Source organism: Passer montanus, unplaced genomic scaffold, assembly GCF_014805655.1.
Source record: "Passer montanus isolate IOZ18808 unplaced genomic scaffold, ASM1480565v1 scaffold23, whole genome shotgun sequence".
Classification (NCBI taxonomy): domain Eukaryota; kingdom Metazoa; phylum Chordata; class Aves; order Passeriformes; family Passeridae; genus Passer; species Passer montanus.
This window is the reverse complement of record NW_024366926.1, coordinates 6,442,823-6,464,308: the sequence shown is the minus strand read 5'-3', so window position 1 is coordinate 6,464,308 and position 21,486 is coordinate 6,442,823. Positions and strand designations below refer to the sequence as shown.

Sequence of the window (21,486 nt, the reverse complement as noted above, 5' to 3'; positions counted from 1 at the left end):
TTCATCTAGAATTTCCTTTAAAAGTACAGAAGACACTCAAGCAAGCTGGTGATAGCTGTAGGAATGATGGTGAGTGAGGTAGGGCAGAAGGGAACAGGACTGGTAATGCAAGGTCACAGCCACAGTCACAGCACTGCAGACACTGCAGGGACATATAACTTTTTCTTCCTTGTCTCAAAACCCTCTCTGTATAATGGAATTCAGAATATAGAATTGATGAATGTCTCTTCCCATGAGTGCAAAAAACCTGAAATTGAGCCGACATGGAATTGAGAATGGCATTTTACAGGGAAAGGGAGACTGGCTGAATTTCTAGAACTTGGAATTTGGAAACAGCAATATATACTTGGGGGGAGTTGAGGTTATTTTTACTCATTGAGATCAATTGAACTAGAAATTAACAACAAGAGAAAAAGTTACTAGGGTTCTTAAATCAATTTTATTCAAACTTTCCAGGATAATTTCTGAGACTCAGACTCATAACAGAAAATTCCAGCAAAACTCAAAGTTTTTGAATTAAATTCTGAGCTACTGGAGCTGGCCCAATGAGGAGGGTAATATGACTTAATGCTGAAAGAAGACCTCATCTTGAGAATTAAGAACAGAAGCAATTGGGTGCATATTTTTTGGGTCTGGTATGAAAAAATAATTACCAGCTTGCTGGCTTTGAGTTATCAGATACTGGAATTTGTCTAATGTGCATGTATCACAGAAAAAAAAAAAAAAGTTTACTGAGTTTTTTCAGTAGACTCATGTCACATTTTATATACCACACACCTACTTTAAATCATCCAAGAAGTACTTCCTTCAAATGTTAAGCATCTGCATGTAAACTGAGTTTTTTCAGTAGACTCATGTCACATTTTATATACCACACACCTACTTTAAATCATCCAAGATTTAAATTCCTTCAAATGTTAAGCATCTGCATGTAGGAATCAGTCTGTTTGCGTGTTTCCTGAGAAAGGAAGGCAGCAGTTGAATGCTTTCTTTTCTTTGTTTTCTCTGAGGTGATTTGAGGGCATTGATTTTGGAGCCAAAAGGGGGGAAAGTGCTGTTACACTTTGTTATGCTCAACATGTTGAGCATAACATGTTGAGTTCTTTGCAACAGGATGTCCTTGAGGCACATCATGTGGCCGGGCTTTCAGAGGGGACCATGGAATTACTTGAGCTCAGCTGTTTTTGAAACTGCTACAGAGCGAGCAAAGAGAGTTTATAGATTAGAAGCAAGTGGCACCAGATTAAATTATGATGCATTGAAGAAACTAGCAGTTATGGTGTGCTTTATGCAATCTTCATCTTATTAAATGAAAGTGCAGGTCTCCAGTTCTCACTGATCTCGATACAGTCTCAAGCTACCTATCATTAACTGTGACCTCAGCAGATAATGCTATGAAACTATTTTTTTGCAGAGTAATTGTAAATATTTTCTTAAATGTGACCCAAACTGTATAAGCCCTAGTAAATAAGTGGCCAGAAATATCATCTTGAGCTACTTCACCTGTCTTACCTATATAGTTGCCAGAAAGAGGAAAATAGGCAGGAAAAATACAAATTGAAAGCTGTGTATTTTTCTTCCTCTCTTACTTAAATATTTTAATTTCTGCAAGAAGCAGAGTAAAATATTTTCATAATCTGATCAGTTCACTCTAAAATTGATATTCATTAATACAAATTCAGCATGACTAGAAAGCTAGCAAAACCAATTACAGACCAAAAAGGGGAGCTAGGTACAAAGTTCTCTCTGCATGAAGCTATGACCTGGAGTTTTATAACACAGGGATAAAAATTATCTTTAAAATATTCCAGTTCACAGGCCAAGGCAGTATATTCCCATGGCTTTCTAGGTAAAATCAAACACAGGGTTTCAGAATGCCCATTGTCATGATCCTGAGCTCCCAGGCTGAGCACCTTGTGTGTATAAATGCCCATGAATATGCTAAGGGTAGATTGTTTCCCAGTGGAAGAAGAAGAGCTTAGAACAGTCATTTTGGTGACTCTTTGGTGACAGTCACAGGCAGATATGCTGAGGGATGCTCAGTGACACAGAGCAGCCTCTCTGTCTCTAGGGGCCTCCAGCACAAACATGATTCCAGAAGGTCAGAACAAGGCATGTGGGACCAGAATGCTCAGGCTAGACTTCCAATGTTTCGGGATCATCTGCCTTCACAAACTGCATAAATGAGCTTCACAATCTATTCAGTTAAATGGTCACAATTTCCCAAATCAGTGCCAAGTGTGACTGATGCTTAAATTGAGTTAAAGCAAGTTGATAAAAAGCCTGCTGTAGTCTTTTCTATATGTCAGCATTGGATTGGTTAATTTTTCAAGTGCAATCTGACATATGCACCCTTCTTTGCTTTTCCCAGTGTTCCCATCATTATAAAGGTGATTAAATTGCTTTTCTCACACTTTCTAGAAACAAAATAGGCAATGTCTACTTAAAGCATCTTTTTAATGCCATATCTGCATTTGTACAAAGAATTTGTGCCAGTGTAATTAATTTAGTTTAAAAAATCCCAGCTTTGACACTTGATAGAAACACCTCCATAGGCACAAAAAAATATATTTACAAATGTAAATTGGACTATAAAGCAGAATACAAGGAGAAACATTAACTTAACTGAAAGCTTTTTACTAAATTCCTTTGCCATGCAATTATAGTGGTTCAGTTTCTGTGTGTTAACCTGAGCTTCCCACTGATTTTTCAGGTTTGACATAGGGTGATGTACTTGTAGAGTGAGGGAAACAAATACCCATTTTGGTAAGCCTTTGAAAACCTCAAACAGCAGGCACTATGCAAGCATAAAGTAAGATTATTGCTATTTTACTCATTCAACACTAAGTTACACAACAAAATAGCAGACGCGCCCTTGAAAATATGTATTTCCCAACAAGCTGCAGGAAGAAGCTTAAATTACTTTCCTGAAAGTAGCTCACTGTGAAACCAGCTGCTGTAAGTATGAGTCAGCAGCCTTCCTGGAGTCAAACCCTCCAGCACCTTTCTAAATTCACACTCATTAAAAATGTTCATCACCCTGGTAGAAGTCCCTTAGGTATTTGCCAAGCAGTGCTGTTAATACAAGGAGTAAGGGGGAAGAAAAAAAAAAACCAACATGGAAAAGATCTCTCTTCACTGCAATTACTTTGAAGAGAAGAGGGAAGACATTCTTCATTATTTCAGTTACTAATCCCAGCAGGCTTGTTTCATTATCTGATGAAAATGTCCTTTTTTCATTGTTTGAAGGCATGGTCAGAGGGACCAGAGTGACAGCCAGCTTCATATAGAAAAACCCATTCTCTTGTGCTGGGATTGTGGCAGTAAACCTTCCTCCTGCCCATCACCAGTCCAGGGTTGCAGGTCTTCTCCTTGCCTCTGCCCTTTTGAAGAAGTGACAAAGGCATGCTTAAAATTAATCTTGTTGTAAAATGTCCTGCCCAAATGGCAGAAGCATCCTGTGGATGCTTGGTGGAAGGCAAGTGTTCTTGCCTCTTCCTCCTGTTTCAATAGATGCATCTTTGAATGTGTGCACAAAACATTTCTGCAGAGGGAATTGGCATCACTCTTATGTAGCTGCAGGGGTGCTGTCTGTAGCATTTGTGACAATGTATTTGTGACTAGCAGGGTCTGTGGAGAGGTTGCAGTGAAGCAAATTTCTTTTAGAACATTTGAAGATCATGCTTGTTTACTTTGCTGTAAAAGCTTGAATTTGGATTTCCATTTTCCTGTGAGGAAAGAATGCTTTCAGTAACATCACAGCTAATCCAGGTAGTGCCATTTTTTGCGCCATTTTTTTGTGTTGAGTGGCAGTTGCTGGATCCCTTCAGATGTGGCCGGAGTGGTGCACAGCCTTGAACACAAAACTGACCACCTCAGATGCAATGTGAGGAGAGAGGAATAGCCTCTTTAGCTCTGCACAGGTGGCTCAAGCTCCATGGGTGATGCAGGGCCAGGGAATGTGGGCTGCTCCATTCCATCTCCCCTGAGAACCTGCTGGGGCACATGAAATGCAAGGAGACATCCTCAGCTTTCCCAGTGGATTTGAATACAAGGCAAAAAGTCATTCAGCGATGCATCCAGCTTAAACTCCTCTTTGTCCCTAGGCCTTTAAATTCCTTCTTCATGCCTCTTGGTTTCTCCAGAGACGTCTTACCAAGGGAAATATTGGGCATAAGGCTATAGCTGAAATTTATCTTTACCAAATTATGAGCCTCAGCACTCATCTGGGGAGTAATTGGGAGTAACAAGAGTACTGTAAATTCATGCCCAGACTTGCTGAGCACTCACTCAAGCCCTCAGAAGTTACTCACCAGGCTGTTCATGGCCAATACCTCAAGTACACCAGTAGAAAGAGGAGGCTGTTATTAACATTAATTCAAAGATTGAATATGCATGTTGAGAGTACACGAGGCTGTTCATGGCCAATACCTCAAGTACACCAGTAGAAAGAGGAGGCTGTTATTAACAAAAGATTGAATATGCACGTTGAGAGTACACATAGGTGAACTTGCCTCAAAGCCAAGGAAATGAGTGTGAGAACATAATATTTCTAAAAACAGTGGTATGGCTGGAATCTTTGCTGTGAAGTAAAGCTTTAAACAGATTACAGGCAGTATAGTTTGTGCCATGATGTCCCAGAAGAAAACATCATCAAAAATCAGCTGGTTTTGCTCTGGTATTTCACGTAAGGTAGATTTTATGCAGTAGTTAATGCCTGGAAATTTTGGAAGGAGGTATGTCTATGCCTGTGATTGGGAGAGACTGTGTCTTCATTAACAAAAAATACAGCCAGCAGCAAGATCTGTGTAGAGCACAACAGATGCTCACAACAGATCACCCAAGCTCAGTGGTTCTGGGAGCTGGGGATTATTACTCTGGTCTGCCTGTAACGTGGTCCTGTGGATTAGGCACACACCAGGAGGGAATTTTCCAGTTTTGTCTCACCTGCAGGGAGTGCCCAGCTGAGTGAGCTCCTTGCAGTGTGATTCAAAGGGGAGAGGGTGAAATTCCCTTCAGGAGAACTTAAGGGAAGGTGATGGAGGAGAGGTACCTTCTTTCTTACACTGACTCTAATCCCATCCCAGACAGTGACTCCCCTGCTTAGTTGGGATTTGTCATTCACCTTTCCAGCAGGATGGGACTTGGAGCACTTCACTCATTTGCCACATGGGAGATATTTAGTGAGTTCACAGGATTATGTCTGAACTAAGCAGCTCCAGTGTGCTGTGCTGTGGGGACTGCAGAAGGAAAAGACAAAGGAAATGATATCTCTTCTTTATCCATCCTGAAATAAAGCTGTAAATTGTGTTATGATTTTGTCGATATATGGTGCTTGCAAAGATTTCAAATAAATAATGATCTGACCCCAGGGGCCTTATTGATTTTGTAATGATTTCAAAGAGAAACCACTCCGTTTACTGTTTGCTGACAAATTCTTTACTCCCCAAGAAATTCCTATTGAACATGTAATAAGGACAGGAAAAAATAATTCCAAAGAAATAGAGAGAGAGGGCTTTGTGCATAGACTGCTCCACGAATCAGTATTTAACCTCTGACCAGTGACAACAGGTCTCCTTTAACTCTATTAGATCAACAGCAAGCTATTATAATTAAATATAAAAACTGTTTAGAGCCTCACCGAACATGTCCTGGGAATTAAAGCATATGGCAGGGATAAGGATAAAAAGACTTTCCATATGCTAATGACCCTAGATGTCTGAAATAAATTAGATCCATTACAGTTTATGCTCAATAAAAGAAAGACTTTAAGCACTCCAAAGTTAGTGACTCGAGACCGATTTTGGCTTAGAAATTCAATCTGCCTGCTTATTAATTCTTAGTAAGGCTCTGGAGGAGACAGGGGATGCAAAATCATAATTCTGTGCTGTATCAGAATTTTAAAGTGCCATCAGTTTCTTTTCCTTCTTTTCCTTTTTTTTTTTTTTGATTAAACTATTTTTCATGCTTCATTTTTTTGTTCTTCTCATTTGATTTTGTTCCCATTTTTGTTTAATTTCTTTCTTTTTAAGGTTTCATTTATCCTATTTCAACTGAACAGAGAACCCAGAATGAATATGGATTTTCTTGTAAGTTTAATGTTTGCTTTTATGTTCCTGGATGCTAATTTGATGCTGTTCCATGGGTCAGGCTTTACTGCTAGGCAAGCTCAGTGTGACTAGGCAAAAAAGGGACCTATTCAGCAGGGTGACATTCTGCTTGCTTGACAGCAGGCACGGTGCTTTGCAGCAGACACAGGATTATAAGAGCCTTTGTGCACGAGGGAAATGGGAGAAGATGCTGCCTCAGAGACAGAAACTGGAGAGAATGAGCCATCTTCTCATTAAAATTCCCTTAGCAACTGGACGGAGTGTGGTGGAAGGGTAACTTGTCTTTGAGCCGGAACTCAGGAGTTCTGCTTCCTGAACTGCTGGGTTAAAAATGGGATGTTTCAAGTTTGGTAAATTGAAGGTCTGGTAGCCCGGAGCTGTCAGAGATTGATCAGTCCCTTTCTGCATCTGCCAGCTCTCACCTCTGCAGCTGGAGGGCAGCTTGGCTTAAATGGCTAAAAGAGATAAAATAAAAGTGATTTCACATGTTTCAAACCAACAAAAATGGGGTACTAAAAGAGTCTGATTTGTTTTTGCACTTCCTTTTTTCATTAGGCTATTTCTAAAAATGGGATTCTTCACTGTATAGAAATACATCAATTTTTGAACACATATTCAGACCTTTTGGAAAAAAAAAATGTCTGGTGGATAATGATGCTGGAGATTAGCTTGGAATTGGTGCTGTAGATACGTACAAGCAGCTAGTAGAAATATCATAGCCATTTCCTCACAAGACAGCTCTAATAAATTTTGGTTCCTTTTGGTAAATTACCACATTATTTCTTGTGCTTTCTTCAGCTTTTATCTTAATATGTATGTGTTAATGCCACTGATGAGAATTCAATGCTTGATTCTCTGCTTTACTAATTTACTGGCTTCTATTTTTGAAGGCAAATGGATGGAAGGGAGTAATGACAGGTTACATTTAAAAAAAAACAAAACAAACCAACCAAAGATATATCCTGATATTACAGGTATTCCATAGAAAATGAAATTTTGGGTTGTTTTATTTCTTTAAAAGTAAAAATAAGGCTTCTGAAGTTTGAAAACCTACGGGGTTTTTTGATATCAGATGAACTTCTAAATACCAATATTATGACATTATGTCACTAAGACATAATCTCATTTCATAGGGTGAATTTGGTTTATAAGACTAGGTCTTTTACAAGTCTATTATGTGTTTTCCTTAGTAGCTTAGCCTGAGTATTAGATAGATGAACAAGTTGATAGGTAAAGAGTTAGAACACAAGTTAGAGAGAAATCAAGGATTGTTTTCTATCAAAAGGGCATAGACCTGCTGTATGATGTTGGAAATGGATTTTAAATTAGCCTATAAAAAGGGCAGTAAATATCTGCAGGAAACGAGAATAATAAGAACGTGTTTTCTTGAAAGTCCCTGTAAGGAGGACATTTCTTGAAGGTTCCTGGCCTCTCTCCCTGCAGCTGCTCCTGACTCAGATGACGTTGCTCTCTACGTGGGGATCGTCATTGCCGTGATCGTGTGCCTGGCCATTTCCGTGGTCGTGGCCCTGTTTGTCTATCGCAAGAACCACCGCGACTTTGAGTCGGATATCATTGACTCCTCGGCACTAAATGGGGGATTTCAGCCTGTCAACATCAAGGCTGCAAGGCAAGGTTAGTTGGCATTTCACTCCATTTTGACCAATTCAGAGAGATGCTATCGGGTTATGGTCTCTTGGTCTGCATGAATGATACCGCTCGATGCCTGTTGATGCTTGATAAAAAGAAGAAAGATCATGTTCATTTGTTTCTGGTTGTCTAAGGCTCAAAACCCATGGTGGCATTTGTCAGCTGTGCTCAAGAGTATAAAGCAGGTGAATTTAACTTCTGAAGAGAGAGCATGAGTGTGAGAGTAAAACTCAGACACTTTTATGGAAATACAGGTCCAGCTCAAGTTGAAATCAAAGGCAAAGCTCTGACAGAAACAATGGAGGCAGGATGCATCACAGGAGTGATACTACAGTAATTCTACCACAGTTCCCTCCCCTTTATTTCACTAATAGCTTTTCTTCCTATGTCCTGTCTCCACTGGTATAAATAGTAGTTTGGGAAGTACTGTGCATTTAATAGAAAATGTAGCAGTTGTGGTAGAGCATAATTTAATAATGAATATTTTTATCACTGGTGCATAACAGCTTGATTTTTTTTTTCCTCATTCACTGGCCAGGAAAAAACCTTTAAAGGTAGTGCTGCCTTTATCAAGACACTTATTCAGGCTGAAGAATTCCTCTTTTTTCCCAATATCTACATCAGAAGAATATCTACACTGTAAAAGTTAAGATGACAAGAGAGTTGTTACATGTAAAATTAGCAGAGGTGTTTTCTTTGCTGGAGAAACTTTTAAAACAAATCTTAGAAAAACGTGATGCAGGTACTAATCCCTCACTGCAGGGAGTCATGGAATGATGACTTCATAGTCTTGTTGTCTATTTTTATTTTTATTTCAGGAATGCTGTCATTAGGCCAGTTAGAAAAATTGGCTAATGATTGCCACATATCATTTAGGGAGGGGTTTTTTACTTATAACTTGATCTACTGAGTGATGAAAACATCTTGCCCTGAAGCTAAGCATGTCATATTTGGAATCTGAGTGCAGCCTGGAAAGCTACCGCCAGTGAAAATTCTTCAGAGCAGAAGCGTGCTGTAATTGTGTACAGCAATCGGATTCCAAAGCAGCTGGGGCAATAGGAGCCCTGGGAGTTTGCTGGAGAATTCATGGAAATGGAGATGAAGGTTCAGGGACTTTGCATATCTGAATGTTTGGAATGAAAGACAAAATGCAAATCCAAATTGTTGCTTGGAATAAAGTCATCAGAACAGAGAAATAACATGGTTCTTCCTTCTCATCTCCACTGCAGACCTCCTGGCAGTGCCACCAGACCTCACTTCTGCTGCAGCCATGTACAGGGGTCCTGTGTATGCCTTGCATGATGTCTCTGATAAAATCCCCATGACCAACTCTCCAATCCTGGACCCGCTCCCCAACTTGAAGATCAAGGTTTATAACACCTCTGGTGCAGTCACTCCCCAGGATGACCTCTCTGACTTCTCCTCCAAGCTGTCCCCACAGATTACGCAGTCTCTGCTGGACAATGAGACCCTGAACATGAAGAACCAGAGCCTTGCTCGGCAAACTGACCCATCATGCACCGCCTTTGGGACCTTCAACTCCTTAGGAGGCCACCTAGTAATTCCCAATTCAGGTAAGTGCTAGCCATGCTGGCCTAAAGGTGCAACTGCTTTGTGGGATTAAGTGGTGTTAGCTTGTTTTTGTGTGGGGAAAGAAAGTCTACACGTGGGACTCTGCCTTTTCTTTGATCAAAAGAAATAGATTAGGTTTTTTCCCCCCTCCATTTCCATCTACAAAAGTGCTTTGAATATTTTCTACCCAAAGTCCTGGCCACCTTTTAAACACTACAAGCTTGAGGAAGACATTACAAGAGCACTGGTCTTAGGAGTAGCAGCTGAGGGAGCTGGGGTTGTGTAGCCTGGAAAAAAGGAGGCTGAGAGGGGACCTTATTCCTTTCTACATCTGCCTGAAAGGAGGCTGCAACAAGGTGGGGATTGGTCTCTTCTCCCAAGTAAGACCTAGGAATGTGATCTAGTGGTGAACACTGTGATGTGTTAATGATTGGATGCAATGATCTTAAAGGTCTCTTCCAACCTAAATGATTGTCTGAGTCTAAACAGAATATTGCACTTCTTAGCCACTTTGCACAGTCTTAGCCACTTATTGCACAGTCTTAGCCACTTTCTGAGACATGCAAGGTTTCAGAGCTTCCCTGTGTCAAGTGCAATTCAGCATCACCTTTTCCTTTGATGCAGTTCTAGAAAAGGGACTTCAATACAGTAAGCCTCTATTTTGTTGTTGTACTGAAAAAGAACAAATTAATTTTAAAACAAATTGTTTGCTACACTTCCAATTCATGGCAGTCTATGTGCAATTGAAGTCGGGCAGCAGAACACCATTTTTGGGAGGCTTTTTACCTGTATTTATTGTTGACTTGCTTTACAACTAGGAAATAGAGCATTGAGGGCCTGTTGATGTAATGCAACATGCTGCTCAATCTTTCTCATACAGCACAAAGTCAGGTTTCCAGGTCCCTTCAGGCCACCCTGACACCAGCAGGCAATTTCAGAGCATCCAAGGAGCTCTTGGGCAGCCCTGGGAGAGCTCAGGCCTTTCAGACAGATTTTTTATCAGAGCCATGCTGCTGCTGCTTGGTTCCTACATGAAGTGTTGATGTTCTTTCTAAGAAAGTTCAGCACCTAGATGTTCCCATGGGTTTAGCATGATACTGCAGAGCAACATTAATATCTAAAGTGAGAATGAATAAAATACATAAATCATTTGATGTGAGGAATGTGCAGGGTATACAGTGGTCAGGAACACACCTGCCCAGTTTCACTGGATTAGAAAGTACCACAGCACATGTGAAACTGCAGCTCACAGCTTGGCCATTTTACAGCAAATACCCTCACCAAGGAGAGGGTGCTTACCCTTGTCCCCTGTGCCTTTGCTGGATCAATTCTTTTTTGTTGATGTTATAGAGGAAGCAAAATACCTAGGTGGCCCAGTACCTGGGTGGTTTGGTTCCAGGATGCAGTCCCACACTGCCCCTGAAGCAGCCAAAAGTGCTTGGACCCATAACCCTGCTCTCTGAGCTCCTGTCTCATGGGAAGCAAAAATATCTATTAAATTTAAGTGAAAGCTGAACTACTTCAATAAATCTGGTGCTGACTGATGAGCAATGTTGAAAATTTGTGCTATACAGTCTTGGATTTCATATTTTTCTAAGTAGCAGCTGAAGATAGATATTGATACTCACTTTTCATATGGCACAGTGGTGCTCATTATCAGCAAAGTCTATTAGTCATTGTTAATTCACATATATTAATATCAATTTGTAAAGAAAAACATTCAATGTTGTAATCCCTTCAAAATTATTAAAGTAATGGTTCTGTAAAATAAAATAATCTTTCTGCTGCTAGCTTGTATTCCTTGTGCTGCTTCTAGGTGTATGTCCTCCTCAAAGGATCAAAGCCTTTCAGTTTCAGTACACCTGCCCTGTTACAGCTGCAAGCATGCACAAGTTAGGTTGTAACAGGCTGTAAAGACACAAGTGCCAGAAGACATCTGTGGAAATTGCTGTTTCCCTCTCCCCTCTCCTTCAAAGCTGTGTATGGGACTGATGCCCTGCACACCAACACATGGGAGGTGTCCAGTGTTACCAAACTGTGTATGCTAAAGAAAAGAGGCAGAGCCTTGCAAGGTGTCTATAGTGTCTCTAGTGTAAACACATATATGTAAATAATCTTCCTCTAGGTTTGTTTTCAGCTATGTGGTAACAATAACTGTGTATGCCAATCCTTGCCACTGATTTCCAGCTAATCCACATCTGCAGGGAGAGCTGGATGAGATGTGTCCAGCAGAGTGAAATAGCCAGTTCATAGGCCATGTTGGTAATGTAGAGACAAGACACCTCTTAAATGGCAGTAATATAAGAACAGTGTTTTTTAATCAAGTGTGCAGCAAGTCATTAGTAAAAATGACGCTGAGTATATTTGCCCACATTTTTTTCAAGGTTGCATATCCCAGTTTAGAGCCACTCTACAGGACTGGGCACTTTCAAAAACCAAGAAGCCCAGTTTTGTCTCCCTGGCAGACTCAGTTCCTCCCTAGGAACTGAGTGCATTAAGCACAGGATGCCAGACACAGAAGCCATCTTTCAGGAAACTAGTTCTTGTTGCTTCCTGGGACAGTGCTCCACTGCTTCTCTTTCCTGATCTTAATTAAGTAAGAATTGCCTAGGGAGAGATGTCCCATTACAGCTGTTGGAAATTTTAGTCAGAGTTGTTTGTTTTTCCATCATTTTACAAGGTAAGCAACAGCGTAACCATCTGTCTGCTCTTTAAATAAAATGAAAGGCAAGAAAAACCTATTCTCCATTCCCGTTGTTCAGTGCAGAGGAAAGAGAGCAGGCAGCTGGACACTGAAGATACCAGGAATACAGTAAATGCTTTTTCTTATATTTTGCTGAGGTCATTTACATTCTGGTGGTGAGGGTGGCTGAAAATCTGGCATATCAGACTTCATCTTCTGCCTCTCCTGTCACTCCTCTCCACAGACACACTCACCTCTTTTTTCTCCATCTTATCTTTTGTGCCTCTTCTGTTCTGCAGGAGTAAGTTTGCTGATCCCAGCTGGAGCTGTTCCACAAGGGAGAGTCTATGAAATGTATCTGACAGTTCACAGGAAGGAGAACATGAGGTAAAAACTGCCTTTATTTTCTTGTACATTAATAGAGTAACATACAGTAACTGAAGACCTGTGGTAATAATACTTATGCAAAGCCTACTGCATTGAAGCTGTTTGCTGACTTGGGGGTAAGCACAAGCAAAGCCAAGGATAAACTTTGCCACAAAACCAGCTCACACATTTGCTTCCCTAATCAGGTGTTGCATTCTGCAGCAAGTCCTCAGGTCAGGGGGATACTGAATTGTAGAGGAGCAAGGAAAATATGCCAGCATGAGTTTGTGCAGCAGAGAAGGTGTGAAGTAACCTCTTGATAAAGACCTGTGCTGCAAAGGAGAAGGAAGCAGAGGAGAAAGGTGATAAATCAGTGGAGGGACAGGTGCCTGAGCACCTGACTTGGAAAATCTCGTCTCCTGTTAGAGTGAAGGTGAATTTTTATTTTACCCTTCATGGACTTAGCTAGTCCATGCAGAGGACGGAGCCAAAGCCTTTTGGTGTCCTCCACCTCCTTGCTGCTTAGCCCCTGACAGCACATGCCAAGGGCACACAGACCTGATGCTGGGATGACCACGGTTGTCTCCTGTTACCTGAATGTGTGGCAAATTCATATTCTAGATCTTAATGTCTACTGGCATGTGATCTGGCAGCCTTGAAATTGAAAAAATAATTGTTGACAAAAAGGCCAAGATACCATTTGGAGCCAGTTAGAAAACCCTAATGCAGAGAAAGGTGAGATCTTAGGCTGCAGAATGGACTTGTGTACAAAGGCAGAATGGCAAATGTGAAGCTGAGGCAGTCATTACATGGTACTTTGCCTCTTTCTCCTCCTCATAGCTAGATATGTTTTTTGGCTCAGCCTCTTAATAGCTTTTATTATGTGCTAAGCCACAGCTGTTTATACACTGTGTGATATTGAACACTATTCTTTAGCTTGGTAGTCTTTCACCCAAGCTAAAATAATCTGCTTAAAGAAAAATTAAGTAATCCTTCTACCCACCCTTTTGCATACATTATTCATCAGCCGCTCTTTGAAAATAGCTAATTGCAGCTACAGAAAAAATGTCTCTGTTCATAGCTAGTATTGATTATATTTCCATTACTTTTGGCTGTGAAAGAGGTTTACAAACAGTACTGAACAAAGACTCTTTCCTGAGGAAGGAAAAAAATCAGGTGGCATCCCCTGTTATTCAGCTTGCTTCTAAATCTCCCTTTCCAAAATACCTAATTCTTTTAAAAAATTATTTAATTCCTGGAAGGTGCTGTATACACAATTATTTTCTTTCCAGCCAGTTATGGAGGGAATCCCTGTTACTTTATTCATGCAGCTGTGGAAAACTAATGTCACATACATGTCTAATTTATTTCCTTCAAGGACCATAAAGCTGCCTCTGCATGCTTTGTGAAAGCTGTAACTCAGCAAGTCACATAGAGGATAGAGGGATAAGTTAACCTGTGTTGGGAAAAGCATGGTTGGAGATGTGTTGTCTGCCAACCTGAGCAAGTATGCCAAAGGACACCTGCAGAAGTAAACAGAATGGTGTGAATCCTCATTTATAATCAAGATTTTAGAAGTGATTTCTTTCCCTGGGAGAGAAAAGCAGATTAGTCTGCCTTAGGGCATCAGGGCTCATTTTATTGTGGTGGCAGTCACTTTCTGGGTGCACAGAGTCCAGCTGCTTATTTGATTTGTGGCAGTTTTTCAGAAAACACACACGGCTCCTCATGCTCTTGGAAAGCAGCTTCTTCTGGGACATTTAAGATGGAGCTCATTGGCTGTTGTCTAGATCACTCAGAACTGAATATTCTGCCCCCTTTCCCCAGGTGCCAAAGAGCAGAAGGGGGTGGGTGGCTCCCAGCTGTAATGTTCTCCTGCTGCAGGACTGGTTACCAGGCACTTCACTTCTGTGGCAGAGCTACAGTTCAGTCAAAGCTTCTTTTTTCTGGCTGCATGGGCCACAGATGTTGCTTCATATAATTGGAGTCATATGGGTACTACAAGTTGCAGTTTGGCGTATTTATTTTTTAAATCAGCTACTGCACTCTTGTACCACTCTAGCAGAGAGTGATAGTCCCCAGTAAGGACGAGCTGCAGACATTTGCTTTGTGGCCAGGCAGTAACTGCAGTGTGTTCAACAAACCCTCTGAGGCCATATATTTATTTTCATGAGCACTGTGCAAATGTGTATGGGTTGAAAAGTCCTGTTATGTGTTGATGTTGTTTGGAAGGGGACACACAGGAAATTATAAAATGCATGTTATTATCAGAAATGAAGGCAGAGCCTTGTCCTTGATATTACAACTAGCACTGAGGTGAGAATGTGGTCTCCACAGTGCTACCCCAGCAGAACCAGATCAGCAACAGAGAGGGTCCCCACGCCAGCTCACATATCTCCAACAACTTAAGATCTAGCTCACATTTTGTAGAACTGTGAAACTATTTCTGAATAGTCAGAAACAGAAAATATGTTATCTCCCAGACACCTGCAAATTCCCTTTTTCTTTTCTTCCCTTTGTTTTCATAATAAATTTCCCCAGTTAGTCTCTGAAAACTGTAATACAGAAATCTGAGAGACTTCACAACCCAGTAATATCACTCTTTGTGCTGCCTTGCAGATTGGTTAGGAGAGCTTTCTGAGACAGTCTGTTTATTCCATTTCATATCCATCAAAGCATGTGAGAGCAGGAAGGTCACCCTAAACACATTACCCTTTGGCAGTGATTTGGGGCTCTGATAGCTTGCAGGAAACACCATTGGAGGCAGTTGTTTCCTCCAAGTGTGTCAGCATACTCGTGGCACAGTGGGGTTTCTCTTCTACTGGACTGCTGCTCCAGGAGAGTGTTATCCCTGCTCCTGTCCTGCAAAATCACCCTCATTCTTCTGTCATTTGGAGCAGGATAGGTGGCAGGCAGATCCCAGGCTCTCATCCCTGGCTGATCTCATAAAAAGATCCATGTTCTTTATGAAGCAGCTACAGTGGGGAAAATTATATTTGGGTGTATGTTTGTACACATGTACATACACATGCAAGTACATTTATGTTATGTGTATACATGTAACTGAAAAAATGACAACCCGATGAGAATATTTCACAGCTATCAGACAGGTTTCTGTCTCAAAGCTGTGTCTTTTTCAGTAGTGAGCAGATGCACTCTCCTTTAGTCTGGGGAAGCGTCACCAACTTTGAGATTTGCAAGGAGTCCCTTCCTGAGCAGTGGTTTCATCTGTAAAATCAGCACACTATGTTGGCCAGTACCTGGCAAGAGCCTCTTCCCATGAGCATCTGTGAGAGCCTGGGTTTCACAAATTAATTAATTTATTTAATTAATGCGTAATTTAATCCTAAGGATTAAATAGCATAAGTATAAACTTCTAGCCTCTAGGATTTGCTTGACCGCCTCAGGTTAAAAAACAAATCTCGCTGTGAGCTAAATTAGCAGAGCTGTGTTTCCTTCAGAAACATCTGGCAGTGGTCAGTGCTAGATGGGGTCTGGGTCTTGATGGACCACTGGTTTTATCTTGTGTGGCAGTTCCTGTGTTCCTGTGTGAACCCCTGCTGAGCTTGCACAGCTTTAGGTGGAGCTACTCTTGCATGCTCTAATCAGAGGCAGCAACTGCACAAAACAGCTACAGCTCTGTGAAGGACACTCCTGTATAATCCATCACACAGGAGGTGTTCCAAATGAGAGTGGAGGTTGCTGTGCCCACAAAATTTGACAACCCTGAAGAACAGAGCAAGCAACACTCCTAAAGGTCTTGATGGAAGACACACATAAATGTGCAAATTTCAAATTAGCTACCTTGAAAGAGAAAAAGGTCAGGTGAGCCTTGCCAGGATTTGTATCAATGGTTTCATAATGTATGCACAGAGTTTAATATAAAGTCAAGCATCTGATCAATGATTGTGATCCAAGGAGTAATGTTGCTTTTTCACCAGTAAATCTAAAGCTTAGTGATGTGAAATAAAAGAAATTGAAGTCATCCACATTTCATTTCTCCACCTTCCTTATCTCAGTCGCATAAACAAAATTACTTTGCAACTCCAGAAGACAATTTCTTGAAGTGCCAGTCACTATAATTGAAAAATTCAACATGAAAAAGACTAGAGCATGAGCAAAAGGGGAGGGCAAACTTCTCAGAATATTTTTCTTCTGAAGACAGACTGTCAGAAGAACCAGGGTCTGTCGAGAATATTAAGTTTGAAACATAAGAAGGAACACATATTAAAAAATAAAGCCCCAGCAATGAAAGGAGAAATAAAATATGTTCTCTCTTAACTTCTGGCTAAACTGTGTAGAAGGGTTGCAACCTGTTGCTGTGAAATAGCCATTCCTCTCTCCCTGCTCTGTCCTGTGCTTCCTGAGCTGCTGTGATTGCCTGGAGCACAGTGGCAGGGAGCACAATGTAGTTCCACTGAGGAGCAGAGATTTATCTAGTGGTGCTCACATCTGCTGTCTGACAGCTACCTTAATGAATATGGTCTGGCTTATTACAGGGAGACGGTTTTGAATGAGTAATCTCATTAAAACCACAAATTTGATTGTGAAGGGGCCAGATATGGTGAATAAAAGTTTGTTTGCTTTTAAATATAAGTTGACTGTTCTTGATAATCTCTGAGGGATGGGAAAACATCTAAAAATATCTGAAGACTTTGCAGTTACTGTTAGTGCCTTTTAATAGAAACACTAAGCAGTGAGTTGAAATTTAGTCTCAGATCTTTGTAAAACAAAAACATTTCTTTGTTTTTGGAATTATGCAGCTGAGTGGCCAGTCTCCTCTAATAAGTTATCCCAAGACTTCTGCAAACCTAAAGTGAAACCCATGTTGATGGGGGCTTTTGTAGGGGGTTTGGTTTGGGTTTTTTATATTTGTATAATGGCCTAAAGGATTGCCCACAGTTTTGATAATTTCTGATCATAGGTATAACTCCCTTGCTTTATAAGCTTCCCCGTGTCTCTGTTTGTGATTGATCTCCCACAGTCTAACACATAATCTATTTAACACATAAATCTCAATGCTGGTCACAACACGTGTTCCTCTAGGCTGAGATCCTGCCTTTGCTGGTGCTGCATCACCTATTTCAGGAGAAGGAATAAAATTGCCTGTGATGAGTGACTACACAGTAACTCGTCTTCAGGGAAATTTGTTGTTTACTAATTCCATGAATTACTGTTGGTTTATGCTTTGAAGAAGAACGATTAATATCTCTTGTATAATGTATCTTGTCTACTGCATCTGTTTCTGTTCTCATTAGCTGTAGTAAAGCATAATCCTTTTGTTTTAAAATGGAAATTGAAAACAGTGAGAAGTGAAAAAAGATTTCTTGGGAGATTTTGTTTCTTTTCCCTGTCACTTGTCATAGAGCACCTCTCTTCTGTCTGTGCCATTGCATTGCTTAGCCTCATTCCTTGGAATTTCAGGTGTTTATGTTTATTTCTGAGATCTTGTGGTGGTCCCTAAGCACACTGCTGCTACCTGCAGTCATGGTGGAGCTGGAGAGGAAAGGGAATATCACTGTGATGTGCTCTGATATGCCCTGTCCCATACAACACCAGAAATCAGATTTGCTTCTTGTCACTGTGTCACATTACGTGTTGATGACTGCTGTGTTGCAGCAAGTTCACCTGAAATGTTGTTAACTTTTATTGCTTTATTTGTTACTACGAAACTCTTTGGAACTTGTTTTTCTCCAGCCTGGGCTACTGTACAATTCATAAGGTTTTATTTCCCACTCATATTTTTACCCTCTCTAGAATTTTGCCATTGTCTTCTGGCTTCCACTGTTACTTGCAGTGATTCCTTAATAATTGTTACCTGTAAATGTAATAATTGTGTTTTCCACATTGTGAGTAGAAATCCTAGCCCCACAGTAGTCAGAGAAAGGTTTAGCATAGACTTTAACAGAGCTGGGGTTTCACCTGAACAGTGACAGTGAATCACTTCACCACCGGAGAACTCTGCAACTCATTGTATCTCAGTTTTTAAAGATTTATCTGTGTGAGGTGGGTGTTGGAAAGCCACTAAGACCAGCAGGTGTTCAGTAATTTTGTGGTGCCAGTCTCTGATGTGTGCCAGGTTAGGAATTTGGGGGTGTATAGTCAAGCACCTCCACAACTGGCCCATTTTTCTGCTCTTCATGAATCAGACTGTTCTCTTATATAAATATATGGTCAGGACCATGCATATCTCATCCAACTGGCAATAAATCTTGTAAGTCTGGTGACAAAGATGCTGTTTATGAACATGGGGAAAAAATATTAAGCTTTGATATTTTTAACATGTCCTTTGTATGCTTGCATCCACCTCCCATCTCAGCTCCTCACTCTGCAGTCTGCAACACATCCTGACTTGGTGTTCTGCATAATCATTTTGTACTTCTTCTAATCAGCTATAAGATGCTGCAGCACAGAATTGTGCCCTTCATCAGAGTTCTAAAATCTGACAGTTAAAAAAAATTTGGCACAAAGCAGTGACTAAACTTAACTTTACTTGGAGACAACTTCAGACTGTATGATTTATCAGTAGCATATTATTTTAATGACCTTTTGGGGCTTTTTGACTGCAGGCATCAGTGCTTGTCAATTTTAACTCATTTTTCAGCTAAAGGGCATTGTATTAATTTTTTTAAGGCAATCATGATATATTCACTCCTGCATTTTGATTGCTTGTTTTTGTGATTCAATCCAAAAAAACATGATTTGCATACTTTGAAACATGCATTTTATTTTATTTTTCATGGCTCAGTACTTTTAGAAGAAGTTAGGTTAACTAGATGATTAAGTCTATTGCTGGTCATATCTGCTTTCCATACAAATATTATACTTTTGAGAGATGTTTCTCCTAAGATACTATGTTTCTTGAAATTTCTTGAATTAGATCATAGGAGAGTGTTCAAATACCCACCAATTCCCAAAGCTGATGACCATTAAAAACCACTGATACACTCAGAGTTTTTTAAGCTTCTTATTGCATTTTATGAAAAAAACAACAATGCAAATGAATCATAAAAAGAAGGCATGTTCTAGTTGAAAACTGTCCAATGATTTATTCAATCTGGCCTTGCAAAAAAGTGATTCCTCATCTTCTTAATCTGAATCCAATGATTCCTTACAGTATGCAAGAGGAGCTGGACTAGGTACTCCTCTTGTGTTTCATTTATTTTGTGTATTGTTTTTTAGGCTAAAATAACTGGCACAATACATGATAGCTGTCCAGATTGTTATACTTTGCATCTTTTTTGAAAGACATCTATATCGCAGCTGTTTGTTTCCAGTCCATGGGTTTTCAGAAACAATCGTTATGTCATTTAGTAAACTCATCAGTTAATTTCCACAGATGCGTATCATCTGGATTTACTGATTTGCATCGATTTAAATTTTCCAATGCCAGACCCTTTTTTTTCTCAAATGTTACAAAAACCTCCGCAACATTTGTGACAACCAGGGGTAATTTTCAAAGTCCCTTCATTCCATTTTGAAAAAGAATTTCTCAAAAGTTTGTCTTTCATTCTGTGAGATTAATGGGACAGGCAGGGAGAATTAAGATGGACAAAATTAAAGTAGAACTATGAACATATATTTGCAATAACCAGAATTTGATATCAAAATAGCTTCTGTCCTGATTTGGCCTCCTTAAAAATGTTATCTAAGATTACCTGCTCTGCTCTTCTCTGCTCTGTTGTGGCCTGACCTTGAATGTTGTAAGCAGATTTGGCTACCACAATATAAAAGAGACTATTAGAGAGCATCTAAACTATTAGGGAGCATCCAAAGGAGGGCAGTGAAGATGGTGAAGGGTCTTGAAGGGAAGCCATGTGAGAATTGGCTGAGGTCACTGCATCTGTTCAGCCTGGAGAAGAGGAGACTGAGGGGACACCTCACTCCAGTTACAACTTCCTCACGAGGGGAAGAGGAGGGGCAGGCACTGATCTCTTCTGTATGGCTGTCAGTAACAGGACTTGAGGGAATGGCCTGAAGTTGTGTCAGGGGAGGTTTAGGTTGGATATCAGGAAAAGATTCTTCACCCAGACGGTGGTTGGGCACTGGCACAGGCTCCCCAGGGAAGTGGTGACATCACCAGCCTGACAGAGCTCAAGAAGTATTTGGACAGTGCTCTCAGGCACATGGTGTGACTCTTGGGAATAATTCTGTGCAGGGTTGAAGTTGGACTCGGTAATCCTTGTGGGTCCTTTCCAGCTCAGGATATTCTAGGATTCTCTGGTTACAGCTACTTCTTTTTTTTCTCTCGGTAATGACAAAGACTTTCAGAAAAAACCACAAATGTTTTCTCAGCTAATTTCTTTAAGACTGATGTAGATGTACTTATATTTGTAAATTCAGCCTGGAACTGAACCCTCAGCCAGAGCAGAGCACATGTGGTCCCGTGGGCAGATAAGGATTTTAAGTGCAGATCACATTGAACGTTTTAAAATCCCACTTGTTGGTTTCTGGATCATGAATTTGTCCTCTATTATTTAGGGAGGCAGTTGATGAGGCACATTGAGCTGTATTTGTCATACACCAGATGTCGGGATAGTTAAAGTCACTCATGCTTCCTCTCGTTTTAAGCTCCTCAGTGGTTGGTCTGGGATGGTTTGCACATGCACACACATGCACACACACTATTTTTTCAAACCAGAGTGTATACTCTGCATTCTAAATACTCATATGATTTCCTATAACACCAATTCCTAGTGACTGGCAGCAAGCACACTGGGCTTTTACCTGTGTTTTCAGCTGAACAACTCGGGGTAATCACTAGAAATCTTGTGCTTTGCAAGTGTGTTTTACCCTTGCACTACTCCTTACCATCCCTTCGTCCTTTCTCCCTCCCCAGCAGTGACACTTGGTCCCTGCTATTGCTCATTTGCAATAACCATTCCAGTAGATCTGAATGCCTTTTAAGTAAAATGGAGTATCAGTGGTTTGGTGATGCTCCAGAGCTCAAACTGCGCATCTCAGATATGCTGTGCACCATTTTCACTCATGCTTACATGCTTATTAGTTCAGTGTCTTCCTCTCTTTGTCAGTTTTCTCTGTCCTGACAGTAAATAGTTCTCACAAGTGGTGCCTACAAGAGCCACCATTCAATTTTGTGTGTCA

The 21,486-nt window shown here is 40.6% G+C and overlaps 1 protein-coding gene across 2 annotated transcripts in view; it reads left to right on the top strand.

The window, feature by feature from the left end:
* The window catches only part of UNC5C (unc-5 netrin receptor C), a 244,628-nt gene that overhangs the window by 210,436 nt on the left and 12,706 nt on the right, over positions 1 to 21,486 (top strand). The window contains exons 8-11 of one of the 2 annotated variants that reach the window (XM_039710626.1): positions 6,033 to 6,089; positions 7,554 to 7,745; positions 8,990 to 9,334; positions 12,315 to 12,402. In XM_039710626.1, coding sequence (XP_039566560.1) covers positions 6,033 to 6,089; positions 7,554 to 7,745; positions 8,990 to 9,334; positions 12,315 to 12,402 — 682 coding nt within the window. The remainder of the gene's footprint in view (positions 1 to 6,032; positions 6,090 to 7,553; positions 7,746 to 8,989; positions 9,335 to 12,314; positions 12,403 to 21,486) is intronic. The other variant, XM_039710627.1, reaches the window with a different exon arrangement.